Source organism: Trachemys scripta, chromosome 19 (genome assembly GCF_013100865.1).
Source record: "Trachemys scripta elegans isolate TJP31775 chromosome 19, CAS_Tse_1.0, whole genome shotgun sequence".
Classification (NCBI taxonomy): domain Eukaryota; kingdom Metazoa; phylum Chordata; order Testudines; family Emydidae; genus Trachemys; species Trachemys scripta.
Genome location: NC_048316.1, coordinates 11,298,746 through 11,319,033, shown reverse-complemented (window position 1 = coordinate 11,319,033; position 20,288 = coordinate 11,298,746). Strand labels below are relative to the sequence as shown.

General features: G+C 47.3%; 1 protein-coding gene across 7 annotated transcripts in view; it reads left to right on the top strand.

Moving 5' to 3' along the window:
• Positions 1-20,288, top strand: part of CASZ1 (castor zinc finger 1) — a 263,137-nt gene that overhangs the window by 214,578 nt on the left and 28,271 nt on the right. For all 7 annotated transcript variants that reach the window (XM_034753250.1, XM_034753247.1, XM_034753248.1 and 4 more), the window contains 6 exons: positions 6,908-6,998; positions 9,323-9,487; positions 12,162-12,334; positions 13,162-14,030; positions 17,116-17,257; positions 18,921-18,984. In XM_034753250.1, the coding sequence (XP_034609141.1) occupies positions 6,908-6,998; positions 9,323-9,487; positions 12,162-12,334; positions 13,162-14,030; positions 17,116-17,257; positions 18,921-18,984 (1,504 nt within the window). The remainder of the gene's footprint in view (positions 1-6,907; positions 6,999-9,322; positions 9,488-12,161; positions 12,335-13,161; positions 14,031-17,115; positions 17,258-18,920; positions 18,985-20,288) is intronic.

Below are 20,288 nucleotides of genomic sequence, written 5' to 3'. Positions count from 1 at the left end.
GGGGGGGGGGGGGGGGGCGAACGACAGTGTGTCTTTGCTGCACAATTAGCTTAATGAGTTTGCCAAAGCCATTGCCCAAAGCTGCCCAGGGATAATCCATTGTCTCACACAACAAAAGAAAACCACATACTTAGCTAGTTTGGGCCGGGTTGGTCTTTTTCCATCCTGTATATTTGTAATTTTTTTTCTGTGGTATTTTATTTTATTGTATTTTATTTATTAGTGCCTGAGCAGATGGTACTTCTGGCAGCTCTTGCTTAAATATTTATTTCTGTGGGTATCCCCCTGCCTTGTAATTGAGGTGGGGTTTTTTCCTCCTCCTGTCACATCATCGTTACAGGGTAATGAGTCTGTAAACACTCGCTAAGCACGCTGACGACTTTATTTATTATTTTTATTATTATTTATTTATCTTGGTGTTTCTTGCTAACTCCTGCCAGATCTGGGACTGGCTCCCGCTGGCAAAACAAGGGAATGAAACAAAATGTGGGGAAAGAACGTGTGTGTGCATATGTATCTGTGTGTGCAAAGCGCATCTGTTTGCAGGTAGGTGTGCGTGGAATTGTGACTGTGAGTGCACATGTGTGCATATGTGTGTTTGCACATAACTGTGCATGGAATTGTATGCGTGTGTGCATGTGGATATGAGTGTTGTAAATGTGTGTGTGCTCTTGTAAATTAGCGGGGGTTGAGTGGGCATAAGTTAGCAAGTGTGTACATGTGAGCATGAGTGTGCGTGTAAGTTAGTGTGGGGTGTGTAAGCTTTCCTGTTTTGAAAAACTAAACAGATGCTGTGTGTTAAAATTTAATTGCTTTGAACTGTTGCAAGTGTCAGAAAAAGCAGAGGATGAATATAACCCTTTAGGAGCCTAACCTTTTAATATTGAAACATAGCAACAATTCTGCCTGTCTGTTCACTTTGCCTTCGTTCAGAGTGCTATGCCTTGACCATCCCCAAAAAGAGCCCACTTATCCAATGAGTTTCCCACCCCACATTCTCCGCATCCCCTCCCCCTATTTCAGCCACACAAACACACTTCTGTAGCATAATAAACTCCAGAGTGGAAGGAGGCCAGGAGTTTGAAGTGCCATCCCCAATATTACTACAGCACTTGTCTGGCTCCTTCTCTTAAAGCTGAGCCCATGAGTTCCTCCTGTCGCTGCCTCTAGTAACTCGTGCCATACGTGGGATTCCTTTAGTGCCTGGCCCTTTCCCTAGCTTTAGTCAGCATCCCTGGTTGTTGCTCAAATAGCCTCACGGGCAGCTCTGTTCACTTGTGAAGTGCATGTATCTCAGTGAGGTCCCGTCTTCATCTCTTCTCTGCCCCACAGTGCAGACCGGCTTCTCCAGCCCTGCATCTCACTCATTATCCTTTGTTCTCCCTTCCCCATCTCACCAACAGGGTTGGGACAAAATGTTCCACATGAGCAGGGTATCCCATAACTGTGGTGTTTCCTACACCTTCCTCTAAAGCTACTGGTGCTAGCCACTGTCAGAGACAGGACTCTGGACTGGATGGACCTATGGGCCTGATCCATTGCAGCAGTTCATGTGTAATGACTAGGTGGCCAGGTCTGCAGTCACCTTTCCAGTCCTAGTCTGGCAAGTCACCTTTAGATAGGGCTGGCCTCGTTTCTTCTCCTTCCTGTTCCACGCCTTTGTTTGTGCAGCCCAGCATCATTGTTTGCCTTTTGGTTTGTTTCTCCACTGCTGCTAAGGTTTGTTCCAATTTCTCAATCACCTGTTCTGGCGTGATCCTGATTTCCTGCAGTATTTCTTCTCCGTCCCCTGGGAAAGGCATGTCTGCTTCTGGCATCTGTCCCCATCTCCCTTTGTGAATGCTGAGGCAAAGAAGTCATTTAATTTTTTAGCAGTGTCTCTCTCCTCTGTCAATTAAGTCCCCTTTCCATCTCCTGAAGGCCCTGCTGTCTCCACAATTGACCTCCTCTTCCTTATGTACTTCAGAAATGCCTTATTTATTGCCACTCTTTGCCCCGGCTCCCTTTCATCCTCCAACTCAGCTTTGCTGCATAGTTTGGCATTCTGAAACTTTTGGTTCTTTAATCCCCCCTCCTATCCTGTCCCCTTATCATTCTTTCCTGCACTCCGTCCTCCATCCCACCTACCCCTTTGTTTTACCCTTCATGCCTTTCTGCCCTTTCTTGCTTCTCTCTCATGCCTTTTCTCGTGTGCAGTCCTAGTCCTGGATGACATGTGGAACCCTTGAGCAGATGGTAATTTATCTTTGAATGTTTCCTCTCGGAGTCCCCTTCCCTCCGCTGCTTTATCCCTTTCAAGCAATCCAGCTCTTCCACATTCCTCCACAATATGCTCAGTAAAATCCCTTATTGCCAATTACAGATCTTTCTTTCTTTCTTTCTTATGTGATCAGTTGTAATCTGTGGAGCAGCTGCTGGTGGTCTGCAGAGAGCTGGCTATGTCACTTGGTGCTGACTGTTCCTACTTATTTCCACTGCTAACTTCCACTAAAAGACAACCCAAAATACATGTGTACCCTCCTAATGCTACTTTTCTGTGGAAGCAATTGCTTTAACTGCCACGGGGATGCTATGCAATTGCGAATGATAGGTAGTGATTTGTTCTGTTGTGACTGAGAGGGACATGTCCACGGGACAGTCTTTCAGCTGTCTGTGTCATTTACCTATAGAATTACAAGTATCTTCTCTACAGGTTTGTCTACAAGTATCTTATCTGATTTATCTCAGGTATTTTTTTCTACCGATCTATCTGTTGTATCTATATCTATCCATCAATCTGTCCAGCTGTCTAAGGTATCTACGGTATCCATTCTCTGTACTGGTATCTATCTAATCCACTGACTCTTAACCTTTTCCATCATGTGCCACCCCTCCCCCCTGTTCAATCTAGCCAGACATAAAGGGAAGGTGCTTGTGACCCCTTGGATCTGACTGAGACCCCCAGGGGGGTCATGACCTCCAGATTGAGAGCCTGTGATCGATCAATATATCTATCTATCCATCTATCATATGACATTTCTTAAGCTGGCATCACTGTAATATCTAGGTTCCAAATACATAATTAAGAATATTAGGAATCCTATTAATTTTTCCTCAAAGAAATATGCTCTCTTACCCCTCCCTAATGCAGGCATTTTATTTAATGGGACATCCATGTTTTAGTCTCTCTCCTCCTTTCTTAGTTCCCTTCTCTGTCCATGATGGCCAACTGTTCTTCAGTCATCATTATTGGGAGAGGCTTACCCCAAAATATCCTTCATGGCATAACTACCCCCCATCTTATCACTTCATCACCACACGCTGAGACACGCCTGGCTTCCACACCAGCCACAAGCAAAGGGTAATCTCCTACATGCTAGTCATTCACAGTCTGATTTGGGGCTGTTGCCTCATCCCGTTGCTCAACCACATCCAATGCTTCATAGTACCTTTGTAGGAACAACTGGAGCCAGAACAAGTGTCGCACACCTGGAGTCCATTCAGCATCTCTGGTCTCTCTCCCTGACGCCTCCCTTCTCCCACCACTAAAAACCCTTGGATTTACCCCCCACTTGATTTTTTGTCTCTGCCATGCTCTGGTGCCAGAGACTCCCAGGAGAGGAGTGCACTCCCTGTCCTTTGCTTACTTCCTAGTTTTGTTGCACTTGCAGCCTGGGGCATCTTAGCAACATTCCCCATCCAGAGGGACTGTATTGCCCTGTGAAGTGAGGTGGGGAGAAGAAACCTCCCTAGAGGTTTCCTCCTCTCTTCTCTTTCCTTTAGACTTCTGCATTCCTTGTTTCATTTTGTAGCTTACCTCCTCCCTGCTGACCTTGCCACATACTCGGCCAGCATCTTCCTTCTATTATTCTGGCTTCTGGAGGGGCTTCTTCCCCTCCTCAGACACCTGCCCCTTTCCTTCTGCAAGCTAGGTTTACCCCTAACAGCTCTGGCATGTGTACCCAGTACTCTGTGTCTGAAAGCCACAGCCTCCTGTGCTGTACAACACTCCTGGTGCTTCCTAGGGCCCCTGGGATTCGAACAGGACACCAGTTTAAAGTGGCAGCACAGCAATTGTGAGGGCAGAGAAGTCCACAACTCTATGCATCCCTCAGTCATTTACTCCCTTCCCTTTTGGTGTATCCTATCCATCCTACAGCAAGTGCCTGCTGATTAATACTCTGACTCGTTGTCATCTGTTGTGACATCCAAAAGGCATCTTAAGCTCATGACTATGCACCCATTTTTTTTCATATCAAGTCACTGCCCCCCACCAGCATCTCTCCCCTGTCTCTGTTTTCTTCTTCCCTCCCCATGAGTGGGTTTTTCACCCTTGCTTTTCCCTGGCTCTTTGATCGTTTCCATCTTTACCATCCCCCATGTACAAGCCCATCCTCAGTTTCTGCCTCTGACAATGTCACTGTGCAGTTCTCTCTCCCTTCCTGGAGCCACCCAAAATGGACTCTGGCATCAGACTTCTGTTCCCTCACGTATCACATCACGTGGCAAATTTCCCTCCTGGAGCTACTGCCCAGGGCACCCTGAGAGAGTCCACTGAACTTCAGTAAAGATAAGTGCAAAGTGTCCTGTGCTTAGGAAGGAAAAATCAAATGCACATCTGCAAAATGGGGAATGACTGGCTAGGCGATAGTACTGCTGGAAAAGATCTTGGGGTTCTAGTAGATCACAAATTGATGAGTCAACAATGTGATGCAGTTGCAAAAAAGGCTAATATCATTCTGGGGTGCATTAATAGGACTAGCGTATGTAAGACATGGGAGGTAATTGTTCTACTGTACTTGGCACCGGTGAGGTCTCAGCTGGATACTGTGTCCAGTTCTGGGTGCCTCGCTTTAGGAAAGGTGTGGCTAAATTGGAGAGAGTCTCGGAGAGAGCAACAAAAATGATAAAAGGGTTAGAAAACCTGACCTATGCAGAAAGGTTAAAAAATACAAGGCATATCTAGTCTTGAGAAAAGAAGACTGAGGGGGGACCTGATAATAATCTTCAATATGTTAAGGGCTATTCTAAAGTGGTGATCAATTGTTCTCTGTGTCCAGTGAAGAGGAGGACATGAAGTAATGGGGTTAATCTGCAGCCAGGGAGATTTAGGTTAGATGTTAAGAAAAACTTTCCAACTCTAAGGGAAGGTGAGCTCTGGAATAGTTTCCAAGGGAGGTTTTGGAATCCCCATCACTGGAGGTTTTTAAGAACAGGTTGGACAAACACCTGTCAGGGATGGTCTAGGTTTGCTTGGTCCTGTTTCAGCGCAGGCGGCTGGACTTGATGACTTCTCAAAGTCCCTTCCAGGCCAACATTTCTAGGATTCTATGACTTCAGTAGGCTAGCCTGGCATTGTGCCTTTAGAGCATTGGCTAGGACCATCTCTCCTCTCATGCCCAAACAGAAACTCCAGAGTGACCAGTCACCAAGGAGAGGAACAGCCTTGTTTGAGTCACAGGAGGTGGGAATGGAGGGTGTGTGGCTCAGGGCTGGTAGTGGGCTGAGCAGCCTCTCTCTGCTAAGTCACGGGTTCAGATCCTGCCCAGGTATTGACTGGAAGTTGCTGCTATGTGATGACTGTTTTGTGACTCCTGTGATACGAGTTGGTGGGCCTTATTCCATGGCAAATGTCATAAAACCTACACCTACTGCCCCCTGCTTTTTGTTGGCAGTCTCAGCAGAGCCCAAGGCTTGATTGGACCATGGATACTTCTGTCTTACCCCTGGGGAGGGCCCCCTCCAGGACAGCAGGCTGGAGCACAGTGCTTGGGAGAAGCTTGCAGTGCTGCTGCCCTGTTCTGTAGAGAGAGGACTTCAGTCCCCCGGACAGTTGGGCAGGGTCGTTAAACACACTCAGAGCACCGGTTTCGCTTCTCCTCAGGTTCTCTGTGGGCACAGAGGAGGCAGGATTTGTCCCCTAGAGATGAGCCTGCAGAAGAAGAATCACGTGTTTCTCTCTCCCCCCTTCCAAAAGCATAAGTAACCCCCATTTATTATCTTGTATTGTGCCGCCGTAAGACACTCTAATTTCAAGTATGCTGCTCTTGGACTCTCAGTGAGGCAGAAGAAAAAATCACCTTTGTTTATGGTGTAGCGGAAAAGCAGCTGCTGGCACCCTGCTTAATTGAAATGCAAATATGGCACATTACAGCTTATGCCCCATCTCTCTCCTGTTGCAACAAGTGGCCTTTGCAATCCTTTAGCTTTTCTGCTCCAAAGGAGCCGAGAACCGCACACACATATGCAACCTCTCTGCAGCCCTCAAGCCTTCTCCGCTGTTTTGTCTTGCACTTTATTCTGGTGTGTTGGCTTTTGCCTGAGAATGGTAGTGCTTTCTTCACAGCTCCAACTGCAGCTCCCTTGATCTGATGTCATAGATTCTGGTCCTCGACTCAGGACAGGCAGGAATGGGACAGTGGGGGAAGGATGTTTAGCTATGAGCGGAGGGGAAAAATTGATCAGGTTCCAATGGACTTCGTGTTCCAGATCTGCTGTGATTTCTTGGAAAATGATGTGTCATCCCTGCATCCTGGGAGTAGCAGCAAGAGGCTCACCAGACTCAGGAGTGATCCAGTGTGGTGGGATGAGAATAAGGTCAATTTCAAAGAGCTGAGCAATGATATTGGCTTGGGATGTAACGATATAAAAACCTCGTTAGAAATGGGGCTTCTAACTGGAAGGGGATCCTCTTTCCTTCAGCTCAGTATCACTGAGGAATTGCATTTTTCCTGGGGGCAGAGAGAATAGGAATCTTTGTCTCCAAGGAGTCCCATGTCTCCTCGGTACACTCTGAGGCGACGGATAGGTGTAGACTGCGCTGCAGGAGGACAGGGAGAAGGCCAAACTTGTTTCACTTGCGCCTTGATTTGCAGTCACCATCCTCAGAGAGCATCAGTTTCATTCTTTCTCTCACTTGTGTTTCCAGGTTCTCTGGGAGTCAGCACTGCGGACACATACACTGTGCATACCAGTACCGGGAACATTACCACTGCCTCGATCCGGAGTGCAACTATCAGGTAAACAGGGCGAACATGAACTGCCAGAACCCATTGCCTGTCCTTACTGTCAAGGGATACAGCCCACAGGACTCCATCATGAAACAGATAATCTGCTTTCTCCATGTCCTGGGAAGAGGGGGAGATACAATTTGAAACTATTGGAGTCAAATTCTGTTCCCAGTTACAACAGCCTAGCACTGCTGAACTCAGTGGCGTTATTCCAGATATGCACCACTATAACTGAGAGCTGAATCTAGCCTAATTTAAATCAGTGGGTTTACTCCAGATTTACACCAGTGTAACCAAGAAGATAAATTTGGCTATGTTATAAATTTTGCCGGAAAATAAGGAATGGTGTCTGTCAGTCTGTCTCTGCAGTTGTCCATGCAACATGAGAGCAGTAGCAGCAACAAAACACCCAATAAGACCAGCAGCAGCCTTGGATCTATGGTTGGGGAGAGGGTGGGGGAAGGGGCATGTGCAGTAATTGCTGGGAGAATTGCCAGAGTAGCAACATCAAGCCAGCTCTGAGTCACGTGCTGTGTTTGTTTACCCTCTTTCCAGGTCTGTGAGCATGGCTCTGCCATCTCTGTGGTCAGACTGTGTGTGTGTGTGTGTGTGTGTGTGTGGTGGTGGTGGTGGGGGAAGCAGGGGCGGAAATCCCAGAGTTTGCCTCTACTCTGCGTCCAGCATGACTCCTGCCCCAGCCCAAGGGGGCACTTTGGTCTTGGGGGAATGAGTCTGACCACAGCAAGGGAAACCAGTTTGACTCCACTCTGTTCGACTTCAGGTTTCTATTAGGGGGACCAGACAGCAAGTGTGAAAAATTGGGACAGGAGGTTGGGGGTAATCGGTGCCTATATAAGAAAAAGATCCCCAAATTGGGACTGTCCCTATAAAATAGAGACATCTGGTCACCCTAGTTTCAATTGATCAGACTGGGGTTTTTCCTTGGGATGTTGCTAGTGATCCAGAGAGGGACGATCAGATGGAGAGCTCTCAATCACGGCAGAGGTCTCTGTGCACAGAGAGCAGGGAGGACACAAAGGATGGAAAGACAGAAAAACCTATTATTATGATTGGCCTCATAATTATTTCCCAAGGAGTCCAGGAGCTGCTTGCAAAGGAGCTTGGCTGGTCTCACAGGGGAATAAGGATTTAGGCTGCTTTTTAAAATGCAAATTATTTTATGGCTGAGATATAGTTTATAATAAGTAACGCTCTGTAATAAATGGGCACAAATTAACCGGTGATTGGCAATGGGAATCCTGTACGTACGCCATGGGAAATAGTACCTCTAGCCTCCGTGGGCTTCCTACTGAAATCCATATCCATATATCCCCTTGCCAATACCAATGGAATGATCAGGATTGATACTATAGGAGTACAGAGTGGAAGCAATAATCATTTGTCTCTTGTAAAGGGAGGCTGGAAAAGTTGCTAAATATTAGAATACAGGGTTTCTCAATCACTTCTCACAATAAATGGCTATTGATTTTTTTTAAAAATCGGATTTCCTTTCACACCTTCACTGTTGAATATCAATGTACGTGGGAAATAAAAATGAAAAGCTTCATATTAAAGGCACTTCGTCTGCACTGATAATGGGGCACCAGTTCCTTAGTTCAAGCAGGCAGAGGATGAATGGGATGGTCTGGTGGTTCTGGCATGGAACAGGGAGAGTTAGGGTCAATTCTCAGCTCTGCCACTGACTTTCTGTGTGATCAGGGGCAAGTCACTTCTCTCTGTGCCTCCAGTTTCCCCATAAAGCTGGTTTTCTTAACAAAAAGCTGCCTATGTCCCAGGGGGGTTGTGAGGCTAAAATTCAATAATGTTTGTAGAACACTTGGAGAGCTCTAGATAGAAAAGGCACTATAGGAGAGCAAAGTATCTTTTCCCCTTTTCCTTTTGACATGGATTTAGTAGCCAGTGTCTTGCAAACCCCTAGCACGAGTGATTTGAAAACTGGGATTATTCATTTACCGCAGGTATAGTTCACTGGTTTCCTTTCCAGCTGTAGCAGCTCTTCAGAGAGCAGCAGCTAAAATCATATCAGAAGAATCATGTTCAAGACTATAGAAAGCACATCTTGGACATGGGACTATTGTATCTTTCACTCCTGGCTTATAGTTACTGAAACAGTTTGTGTTTGCATATATTGTCCCTTTAACAAAAAACAGACTTCTCCTTTAATCTAACCTGACCGTCATGGGGTGTCAAATGCATTGTATGGCTGAACTGTAAATCTGCAGTGTAAGGGGTTTATAAAGGAAGTTACCCAGGAATACTCACCTCAGCCACCCCTTTCAGGTGTGTGTCTCACTTTCTCTCTGTCTCCCCAGAGATTCACTAGTAAACAGGATGTGATTCGGCATTACAACATGCACAAGAAACGTGATAACTCCCTCCAGCACGGCTTCATGCGCTTCAGCCCCTTGGATGACTGCAGCGTGTACTACCATGGCTGTCACCTGAATGGGAAAAGCACACACTACCACTGCATGCAGGTAACACAGCTGGACTGGGGAGAAGGCAGCAACATGTCTGGGGAAAAGATGACAGGGCTGTAGGGAGAATGAAGAACCCAGAGCCAGTTGACCTGACCCATTCCCTTTCTGTTGCAAACCTAAAGGATCCTGAAATTCTGGCAACCCAACACTTGCCTTTTAGGGGCCTCTCCTACAGCAAACTGTTTTAAGGGAGAACTTCCAAGTAGCTTAAATGTAGCCTCTCCTGGTCCCTTCTGGTTCAATCACCTCTATGAAGAATCTATATCCAGTTTGCATGGACCTTCTCCTGCCAAGCATGATTCTGATCTGTAAGAAGGGCAACACTCTGGTTTTGGGTTGGCAGGGCATGGTTTAAGATTTCTCCTCTGTTCTGTACTTGATTTATCCACACAGATGATCCCTTTCTGTGGGACTGGTAGCGGGACAAGCGGTGAAGTCTCTCTAGAGTGCCACTTCCTGTGCCCAAACAGACCATCTGACCTGCCACAGCTTCCCTTGATATAAGGCCTCTCTCTACACAACATCTGTCCTTTAGCACTGGATTTAGTTCCTTTGTAGCCAGCTGCTAGGACAATCAAATATTAATGGTACTCAGTTTGAAGCAAACCTCAGCTCTGCCTTCCTCACCAGCATTGCTAGAGGAGAAGTTCTGAGAAATATTGGGCATTACGTTGGGAATGTGGTTAAATTTCAAGAGCAAATGGTTTTGACAATGGTGTAACAGGAATTGGAATTACCACATAGACAGAACTTTCAGCTTTGTCCCTTTCTAGCCCAGAGGCAGTTGGAACCCTGTTTACTTTATCCATCTCTTAGAGTGGGATCAGCTCTGAAGCAGGGTAGGAATGGGGATACACTGAATCAGCACCTAAAACATTGCTACACCAATGTGCAGTGGAATTTTTAAGCACACAGAAAATAATCAAACACCCTCATAAGTTTTTATTACTCTAAAATCCCACTTCCTGGATTATTCTACAGTCATAAGACTCCAATTCAGCAAAGCAGTTAAGCATGTGTTTAAGGCCCAGTAAAGCCAGAAGGTCTTAAACTCATGCCCAAATGCTTTATTGAATAGGGATGGACATATTTAAGTCAAGTCAGCTTTTGACATCAATGGGACTTAAGCACAAGCTTAATGTTAGGCAGGTACTTAAGTGCTGTCCTGAATAGGGTTGGACTTAAGCATGTGCTTAGTGTTTTGCTGAAATTGGGGCTTCATTTGGGTCTCTGCTGTGGACATTTTAATGCTATTTCTCCTGTATTTTCCTTGCTCAGTTTCCTGCTGAGTTGACTAGGATGGGAATTATTTAATTTTTAAAGGGCAATCAAGATTACTCAGTCTGCAGCCACTCCAAGGTTCAATAAAGACCCCTATCTAGGCCTCTATATAAGGGTAATTTAGCCTGTGACCACTCCCTTCCAGAAAGTCAATGACCATGTAAGCAGTGTCTTACAGGAAAGGTGTCAGAACATAAACTTGCAATAAAAATGAATATTGCTTAAATGGCAGGATTTGTGCCGTCCGCCTCATGTTTTTTTTTTCTTTATGTCCATAATTGGTGTGGATAAAATTCAGTTAGTTGTTTATATAAACTGACATTTTTTAGGCTTTAACACCAAGAGCCGCATTGCAAATTATTCCTAAGGAGGTTTTTGTTTAATTCTTTTTTTTAATGCTGCACAGGGTCTGTTTTTTTTCAAGGTGTCAGCGTGGAGAGAGAGAGGCTCTTTTATATTGGAAATAGCTGGAGATCCTTTTTCCCCCCCACCCCTCCCCGGGTATTTGTTATTGCCTGTTTGAATCAACCTGGGCTGAACCGAGAGGTGGTGTTTTTGTTCTCTTCACTTCTGAGATGGTCCAGGCGTTGGCACACACTGTGCAAAAGAAGAAAGGGAAAAAATAAAACCCGCTGTCAGCAGCTCAGCAGGGGTGATGGCGTTTTCAGATTCCACTGGTTTTTTACTCAATATGGCAAAGTTGCCCGCTTTGCCCGGGGGCAGGCAGGTTTTCAGCATTCCGTTCTCATCACACCATTCCCACTCGCTGCAGAAGGTTAAAATCATTGAGCAAACGATGTTGGGGCGAGATGGGGAAAAGCCATCGGTTCCTGGTGACTAGCTGACTGGGATTTCCACTCTGGTCTGTGACTAGCTACAGTAGAACAGACCCTAGAGCTGTGTCCAGCTTGCTCACCACCACCCCATTTCCCAGAGAGAGAAAATGAATAGATGAGTAACCACCAGTCTCTCCAGTGCTCCACAAGTAAGTGAAGGGCTGGAGTAGAAGCCCTAAGTCTCACCAAATCTTCCCAAGCTGACAAAGGGTCATGACAGTATTTGTCAGTCTGTCCAGCTCTTTTCAGGAACAGGACCCTCCCCGCCCTGTCCCTGAGCAGTAGCCTTCATCTCTCTACATCTCCCCCAGTCCTATGCCTCCTTCTCCTGTTCTAATTGTTTCATCCCCATAGACCCAGGCTTTTCTTAGACTCTTTGCAGCATCAGTCCTTAGGTTGGCAACCAAAGTGATGACTCAATACTGAGGGGAAATGCACAAATACAATTAAAATATCTCTGTGTTGCTTGTGTGTTTATTACTGCTGGTACTAATAATAAAGCAGTAGGCTGCTGCTGGGATGGTTTGATGTCTCTTTCCCTTGGTCCTGGGCAGGTGGGCTGTAACAAGGTCTATACCAGCACCTCTGATGTGATGACCCACGAAAACTTCCACAAGAAGAACACGCAGCTGATCAACGATGGGTTCCAGCGGTTCCGAGCCACAGAAGACTGTGGCACTGTGGACTGTCAGTTCTATGGGCAGAAAACCACTCACTTCCACTGCAGGTGAGATGATGGGGGAGGGCAAAAATCCTACGTTATTGATGCACATCTGCTGGCCTCCTTCTGAAAAGTCATAACCTGAGGATTATACACAGTGGGGCAACCCTACCAGGAAGGCCTTTCTGGATGTGAACCTCGCAGGCATCTTCCTGAAAGGACATAAACTCCAGAGTGGGTATAATCTGGAGAGAGCTTTCATGGTAGGAGACACCCTGATCTCTCCCTGATGAATCAAGGCAAGTATGCCCATTGGGAAATCTATGATAGAAATTTCTCAGGAAAGAGACCACATTAGCTTTGCTTGAAAGGTCATCATTGAGGGGTACTGTTATAGTATTAATGGCACTTGCACTTCAGAGTTCTCTCGAGAGACCAGCCATCCAGCTGTCCTAGCTTAAGGCCAAACTCTGCTTTCAGTTACTTGAGTTCCCTTCCAATGACTCCATTGGGCACCCATATCATTTGGGAGAAAATCAAGGCACAGCTAGGGCCTATGTTTATGTCTAGGAATGACCCTCAGTCTGCCTTGTTCTGTTTGGGATGGCTGGTGGGCGGGGCTGGATCCCTGCCTCTATTGTGTTGGCTAGTCTTCAGAGTGGGGACATTATCCCAGCTCTCGTACTTGGTCGCATCCTTGCTTCCCTTGGCTGGAAAGACCCTTCTTGGCGCATCCCAAGCCAACTCTAAGAGGGGCCAAGAGGCCTCTTGCTACCAGGGGTCAGTACTTTATACTGATCCCAAACCTCATCCCAGAGAGGAGGCAAGTGATGCGGCAGCCCCTTGGTGCTCCCAACTCATACAGCCTCCTACCCTCTTCTGTGCCCTTGTAGGCGACCCGGGTGTACGTTCACTTTCAAGAACAAGTGCGACATCGAGAAGCACAAGAGCTACCACATCAAGGACGATGCCTACGCCAAGGACGGCTTCAAGAAGTTCTACAAGTATGAGGAGTGCAAGTACGAGGGCTGCGTCTATAGCAAGGCCACCAACCACTTCCATTGTATTCGGGCGGGCTGTGGCTTCACCTTTACCTCCACCAGCCAGATGACCTCCCACAAGCGCAAGCACGAACGCCGGCACATCCGCAGCTCGGGGGTGTTGGGCCTCCCCACCTCCCTCTTGGGAGCCAAGGATAACGAGCAGGAGGAGTCCAGCAACGATGACCTCATTGACTTCTCCGCCATGAGCTCTAAGAACTCCAGCCTGAGTGCCTCCCCTACCAGTCAGCAGTCTTCCGTCTCCCTGATCATCCCGGCTGCGCCTTCTTCCGCTGCTGAGCTTGCCTCCTCTCAGGCCTGCAAGCCCACCAACAGCATGCCACCGGCCACCAAGATCTCTGGCCTGCTCTCCCAGGCCCTCCCCAGCAATATACCTTTGGCCCTGGCACTCGCCAACTCCGCACTTCCCGGAACGGCCAGCTCCTACTTCCCCATCATCCCCAGCCGGGTCTCCACGCCACATCCCGCCAGCTCAGCCAATCTAATGACTGCTGGTTCCTCCAGCACCAATCCAACATCCTCTACTGCTGCCAATTCCCCCTCCCAAGCCGTCTCAGGGTCCAGTGAGCCGACAGCCACCTCTTCCCCAGGTCCAGCAGCATCCATTATGGAGAGGATCTCCGCCAGCAAAGGATTGATCTCACCCATGATGGCCAGGCTGGCAGCGGCGGCCCTCAAGCCATCCATGGCGCTTGAAGCAGGTGAGTCCCCCAGCCCTCCCATCACACTGGAGCTGGGTAAAAGGTGAGAGAGCTGGAGACATCTGATTTGGAGAGAATGGGTCTATTCAATGGGCCACCCGCTGGCAATAGGGAGGTTGTACAAGAGCATTGCTGGGAGAAGCGATTCAGCCATGTCCAGTTAAAGCATTGGGTGCCAAGACACAGTGTTGGCTTGGGGGGTTTCTGTGGAACCTGGATGTCTTCACGTAGCCAGGAGAGCAGAAGCTGCTGCCCACACAGAGCCAGGCTCCTCTTAGCTCTGGAGGAGGAGCGTTCGCCTGTGTGGTGCCTCCCTCCCCATCTAACTGTAGGCTGGAAAGCGAGGGGCATTTTATTCAAAAAGGAAATGGATAAAGAAGTCACCGGAGTCCCAGGGTTACAGAGCATACTCGGGTCATGCTTCCCATGGTCCATCTTGAGGATCCGAGCATTGGGTCCTGACGGCAGCCTTGTCCTCCCCTCCTTCCCACAGGCGAGCAGGGTGAGTCGGACCCAGCCGATTCTCACAGCCCAACATGGAGCTCCCTCCCTACCCCCCTCTGTTTCATGTATATTAGGTGGACTCATCTGTGCAGATCCTACCGCTCATTGCCCTCTTGCCCCTCAGACTTACTCCACCCTCTCTTCCCCGGCCCCCAGCTGCTTGTGCTGGACATCTGAGGTGGGTGAACACTGAGCCCTGTCTCTGCCATTTGATTGGTGTCTCGAGCACCAGCCATGCCTCCGGAGACCTTGCCGACATGCACCCCTGATCAGAATCTTTTTCAGTTCACCAGGAGCATCTGGTGAGGTTGAACTTCTGCTCCTCAGGAAAACAGGGCAGGGATGAGGAGTATTAGGAGAGAAACTGGACCTGGCCTGGGGAAAAGGACAGCAGTAAGGACCTTTCATTGCTTGGTCTGTTGTTGTAGCAGGGGTAGTCAGTTATTGTTTGGCAAAGTCCAGATTTCTTGGTAAAGGTACAGTCAAGGTCCAGACTCCAGAGACAATAATAAAAAATAACAATGATAATAAGTAAATAAAAAGATTTCGGGGTCTGTTCAAAAGTGCCTGGAGGTCTGGATTTGACCCGTGATCTGGCTATTGACTACCCCTGCTGGAGATGATCCATTAAGCATCAAGGGGGCTGTGACTGGGTTGTTCTGCATAAGAAAGAAGGCTGCACTCCAGGGAAGGCCGGGCTGGCCTGGAAAGGGGAAAAGGACTGTGAAGCCAGTGAAAGGCAGAGGGGAAATGGAGTCAGAGGGTTCTGTTTCTAGCAGCTTTTCAGGCAAGCGTGAGAACGTGAGAGCTGAGCTGCACTGAATGACTCTCTCCCCCTCACCTTGCACCTCTACTGCGGTAATTACAGGACAAACAACAGTGATAGCTCTGGATCTGTGCCAGGATGTGTGCTCCTGTGAGCCGTCCAGCCCACCCAGCGCTCTATTCTCACTGTGGCTCGTTCTAACTCCTTCATCTCCCGTTTTCTTTTTCTCTCCTTGACTTGGGGGAGGGGATGAGCTTCTCCCATTGAAGCATCTGGTTGATCCTCTTAGGAACCACTGTGTTGGTTCTCAGATGGGACATTTTACCTTCCTGGGTCTGACAGGCAGGTTGCTTTCCTTCCCTCCCATCCTACTCACACATAGTCCCTTAACAGTCTGCAAGGAGCAGCCTGAATCCACGGCAGAGTGGATCCCCCCACTGGGACTAATGAAACTGTTCTTTGCTGCCCTCTAGAACCTAAGTAGACAGTTCATCTGTAGCCATCCCTTTCAGCCAGAATATCTCAGGCCCCTTCCGACGAACAGGGCCAGACTGCTCTTGATGACACCACTGTAAATCCAGAGTAACCCAACTGAAAACAATCAAGTGCCTTTGGATTTACACTGATGTGACCAAGAGCAGGAGCTGGCCTGCAGGCCCCAGCGACCTCAGACTCTGCTCCCACAATTCCTCTTTCCCCTGAGGGCATTGAAAACCTTTCCATTGTCTGGTGCCTGAGGCAAGCTGGTTGGGTCTGGGTGTGTCACCTCTGCCTCCTCCCCCCTTCTCAAACAAGAGTCCTCGCTTAATGAAGAAGAGATGAGAGTGACGTGATCTGGTCAAAAGGGGGGGAAACTTTGAAATATTTTTCCCCTTCTTATTAAAATAATTCTTTCCTAAAACACAGAAAGGTCATCGAGGGAACTATTTCTTTTATTTTTTAATAAAATGCCACTTGCTGTCTGTGAAACAGCTCACCGTCAGCGGTAGTGCCTGAGGGTAAATTAATATTTTAGTCACTTGGGGATTGCGGAAAAAAGCTCAGCGGACATGTTCCTGTCAGCAACTTTTTCCCCCCTTTATCCTCCTCTTCTTTTTTCTACTTCAGTTTTTCTTACTTTCTTCTTTCCCACCATTTTTTCTTTTTTCCATCCTCCTTTTTTTTCATTCCCTTAATTTAAAAATTATATATTTCACATTTTTCTCATTTAAAAAATATATATATTTCCCCCTCTCGTTGGGACAACTTGATGGGAGAGAGGTCACGCAGTTTGAACCAATCTGATTGGCTGTCAGCTTCAATAGACCTGACACAGCAGATGTTCCTTCTGGGCATGCTCAGTGGAGGGCCGGAGCGGTCGCTAAGGCAACGGCGAGATTGGGGAATGGAAAGGGGGCTTGACTAGCAGTCGAAAGCTGCCACATTGCCTCAGCATTAACAGAGTCTTTAATAAACGCTTAAGAGGCAGCCCCGCAAATTAGTTATGACAGTTTGTGCAGAGAATCAGGTCTCCCCCACGCTCCTTCCGCTCTTCTCCTTTAAAGGGCCCGTAGCCTGGACAACTTTGACATAATTTTGCAATAATTATCACTTGAAGAATTTCCATGCTGGAGTGGACGTCAGAACCCATCAAGTCAGTCCAGCGATAAACGCTGACCAGCAACCCGGGTGCTTCCCTTCCCCCCACTTGTTTTTTTTTTCTTCTCTCCCATTATTTGGTGGTGGTGGTTTAATTCATTTATTTGCCTCCATCGCCTCTTTCTGACACTAATTTGTGTATTTTTCATGATTCTCTTTGGTCTCTGTCTCCTACAGGGAACGGGCAACTGATGACTCCCGGCCGGTTCAATCCAGTTCAAATGAAGCAGGAGTCCGTGGAGAGTGTGGTATCCTCATCCCCAGCAACCCAGGTTTCCTTGCAGGAGCACAGCCTGGACCTGAGCGTGAAAGATCATGGGTGAGAAGGAGAGGCTGGGATACTTGGCTCCATCCACTGAGGCTCTCAAAGGCTATTCTCACATCCAGTAACACAAGGGAGAACGGTTTGATCTAACTTGTTTTATCTGTGGCTGCTAACTTGTGCAGAAAAATCTGTAAATTGCAAAGTGAAGAGCTTTAGTGTGCCCTGGACGGCTCCTTCAACTTCCCAGGGCGTTATAAGGTGCCTGTCCTCGATGGCATTCTTTGCGCTCATAAACTCCCATTGACTTCACTGGGCCCTGTTTATGGATTGAGAGCCCCTGTAACTTGGAACACATCCTCCCTTAAGTTAGAACACCAACAGGCCTCTGGCCAACCTTCTTCCCCCAGCATAGTGTTTTTGCAACCACCGTCAACACCATATATTTGATTGAAGACTAATGATGTGTCTCCATTAAGGGCCTGATCCAAGGCCAGCTGACACCCGTGAGAGTATTTCCATTGACTTCAGTGGGCATTGGATCACGGCTGAAGCAAGGAAACTGTTGGAGAAACATCAGCTGCATGAAACAGCTGCTTGTCTCGCTCATCCTTGCAGATGTTTAACACATCCGTACAGCCCTGCAGTTTTTGATAGCCATGTTGGTGTATTCTGGGAATCATGAAGCACCTATCCAACAGTGCCTGAGAGCAAGAGCTTTTGGGTCATTTTCCAAGAAGAACTGCATTGTGGAATGAATGGCCTTTGGGGGACTGGCTGAACCAGGGCAGCCTCCAACACCTGTCGTTTCCTCTCCATACTGAGGGCAGGTCTTCACTACAGGGGGGAGTCGATTTAAGATACGCAAATTTTCAGCTACGCGAATAGCGTAGCTGAATTCGACGTATCACAGCCGACTTACCCCGCTGTAGGGACGGCGGCAAAATCGACCTCTGCGGCTTCCCGTCGACGGCGCTTACTCCCACCTCCGCTGGTGGAGTAAGAGCGTCGATTCGGGGATCGACTGTCGCGTCCCGACAGGACGTGATAAATCGATCCCTGAGAGGTCGATTTCTACCCGCTGATTCAGGCGGGTAGTGTAGACCTAGCCTAAGGTTCAACCAGGCCTGAGCAAAAGACTTTGTCCCAGTTGTTGTAATCAGCAAGGTCCTGCTAATGCTTCAAAAATACCTGGATTGCCCTTGTGTGTGTGTGTCTCAGACATGGCACTCTAGTATCCTAGACTTTTTTTTGCAATGCCTCTTCATCTGCTATAGAGAGGGCCTTTCTCAATTCACAACTGTCACCCTGTGGTTTTGTTATGGGAGCCCTGAGTGTTCTGTGGCATGTGTTTTTTAACAGTCTTGCCTGGCCTGGGGTAGGACAAAGAGTAAAGCAGAGTGAGTGAGAAATGAGCTAGGTATCAGGTGATGAGGAGGGAGCTGGGCTGGACACTTGAGGTGTGAACTGGAATACTGAATGGCCAAGAGATCCATCTTAGCTCTGGAAGCTTGAGACCCTCTTCTCCTGCATTCTAGCTGCCACATAGAACTTGACCTGCCCGAGGGAGAATGGGCATCATCTCTTCCTCCAGATGCAGCAGGTGGGAAGTAGGGGAGGAGGGGGGGAGAGGACACAATTTGAAGGGAGAAGAATTAATCTCAGTGCTCACGGTCCCTGTGCACGTCTTAACTAAACCCTATTGGTTTGTGTGTTCCAGTAATGAATCAAATGGCCACACAGTCTCAGCAAATTCATCTCTTTTATCCTCGCTTATGAATAAGGTAAGAGCCATCCATCAAACGCCTTTCATTCCCCCCACCAAGAGAAATTAAAGCCGCGATGGCAAGGGGGGGGAGATGCGTTTGTTTTTTAATGTTTTGCCTCTAATAAGATGAGTTTGTACCATTTAAATTTTGAGACCATTTGTCATCGGGTATAATTTCAGAGCCCCTGCTTACGAATTAATTTAATGAACTGGCTGAAGAAATATATCGCAGCCCCTGACACCTTTTTATTTTTTTAATCCCTTCTAGACAGAGGAGGGCTCGAAAGAATTTTTTAAAAATTTGATTTCCAGAACCTGGCGACTTCTCTCTCTCTCACACTTTACAGTTATCTATTTTATTTATTTACTGTAAAACATTTGTTTCGTGGCGGGCGAGTTTGTTTTTGTAAAAGAGAGCAGAAGAAAAAGACGAAATTACAAGTTTTGAGCAAAAATCATCAATTTCCGCCTTTCTGGCATGAGTAATGGTGTCCAACTGAGCCTGTTCTACCGCGCTCTGGAATATTTACTTTAAATAATGCACGGTTTCTTTTTCTTTCTTCCTTAAATTATACATCATCTCAAATATATTTTTCCCTTCCACATGATAAATTTTACTATAGCGAGATTAATTTTGCTACTGTATACAACTGCATTAGCGATCAGGGCAGCCTCTGAGCCACCCTTTAATATCCTACTATGTGATAGGCTTTAGAGGCATAACTACTGCCATCCCCTTGGCTCTGGGCATTATATCGAGCAAGGCTATATAACCCTCAAGAAAGGGCAAAGTGACTTTGTCTAGTGCTCTCCCTCCTCCTCCCTCCTTTCTTCCATCGGCCTTTTACTCTCCATTTTTTCGTTTTCACTGTATGTTACTTTTCTCCTCCATTCTGCTTTTTCCTCCATTTGGTTTTCAGTGGTTTCTTTATCACATAGTTACACACATGCACTCTCTCTCTCTCTCTTTATACCTTCCTCCCCATAGTCTGTGGTCCTGGCTCTGCAGCTCTTACTTCTGAGAATAGTCCCACTGGGTCAGAATCTCCATTGCCTGGCATCTTGAGTCATCCTTAAGGCCCCAGCTGAGGAAAGCTTAACTTTAAGTCCCGTGGAAGTCGATGGATTTAAGCACATGTTTAAAGTTAAGCACTTGCTTACATGCTTTCCCAAATCAGGCATCTTACTCCTGTGCAAAATAAGCAACAGAGGGTCCTGTGGCACCTTTGAGACTAACAGAAGTACAGGGAGCATAAGCTTTCGTGGGTAAGAACCTCACTATCTGAAGAAGTGTGAGGTTCTTACCCATGAAAGCTTATG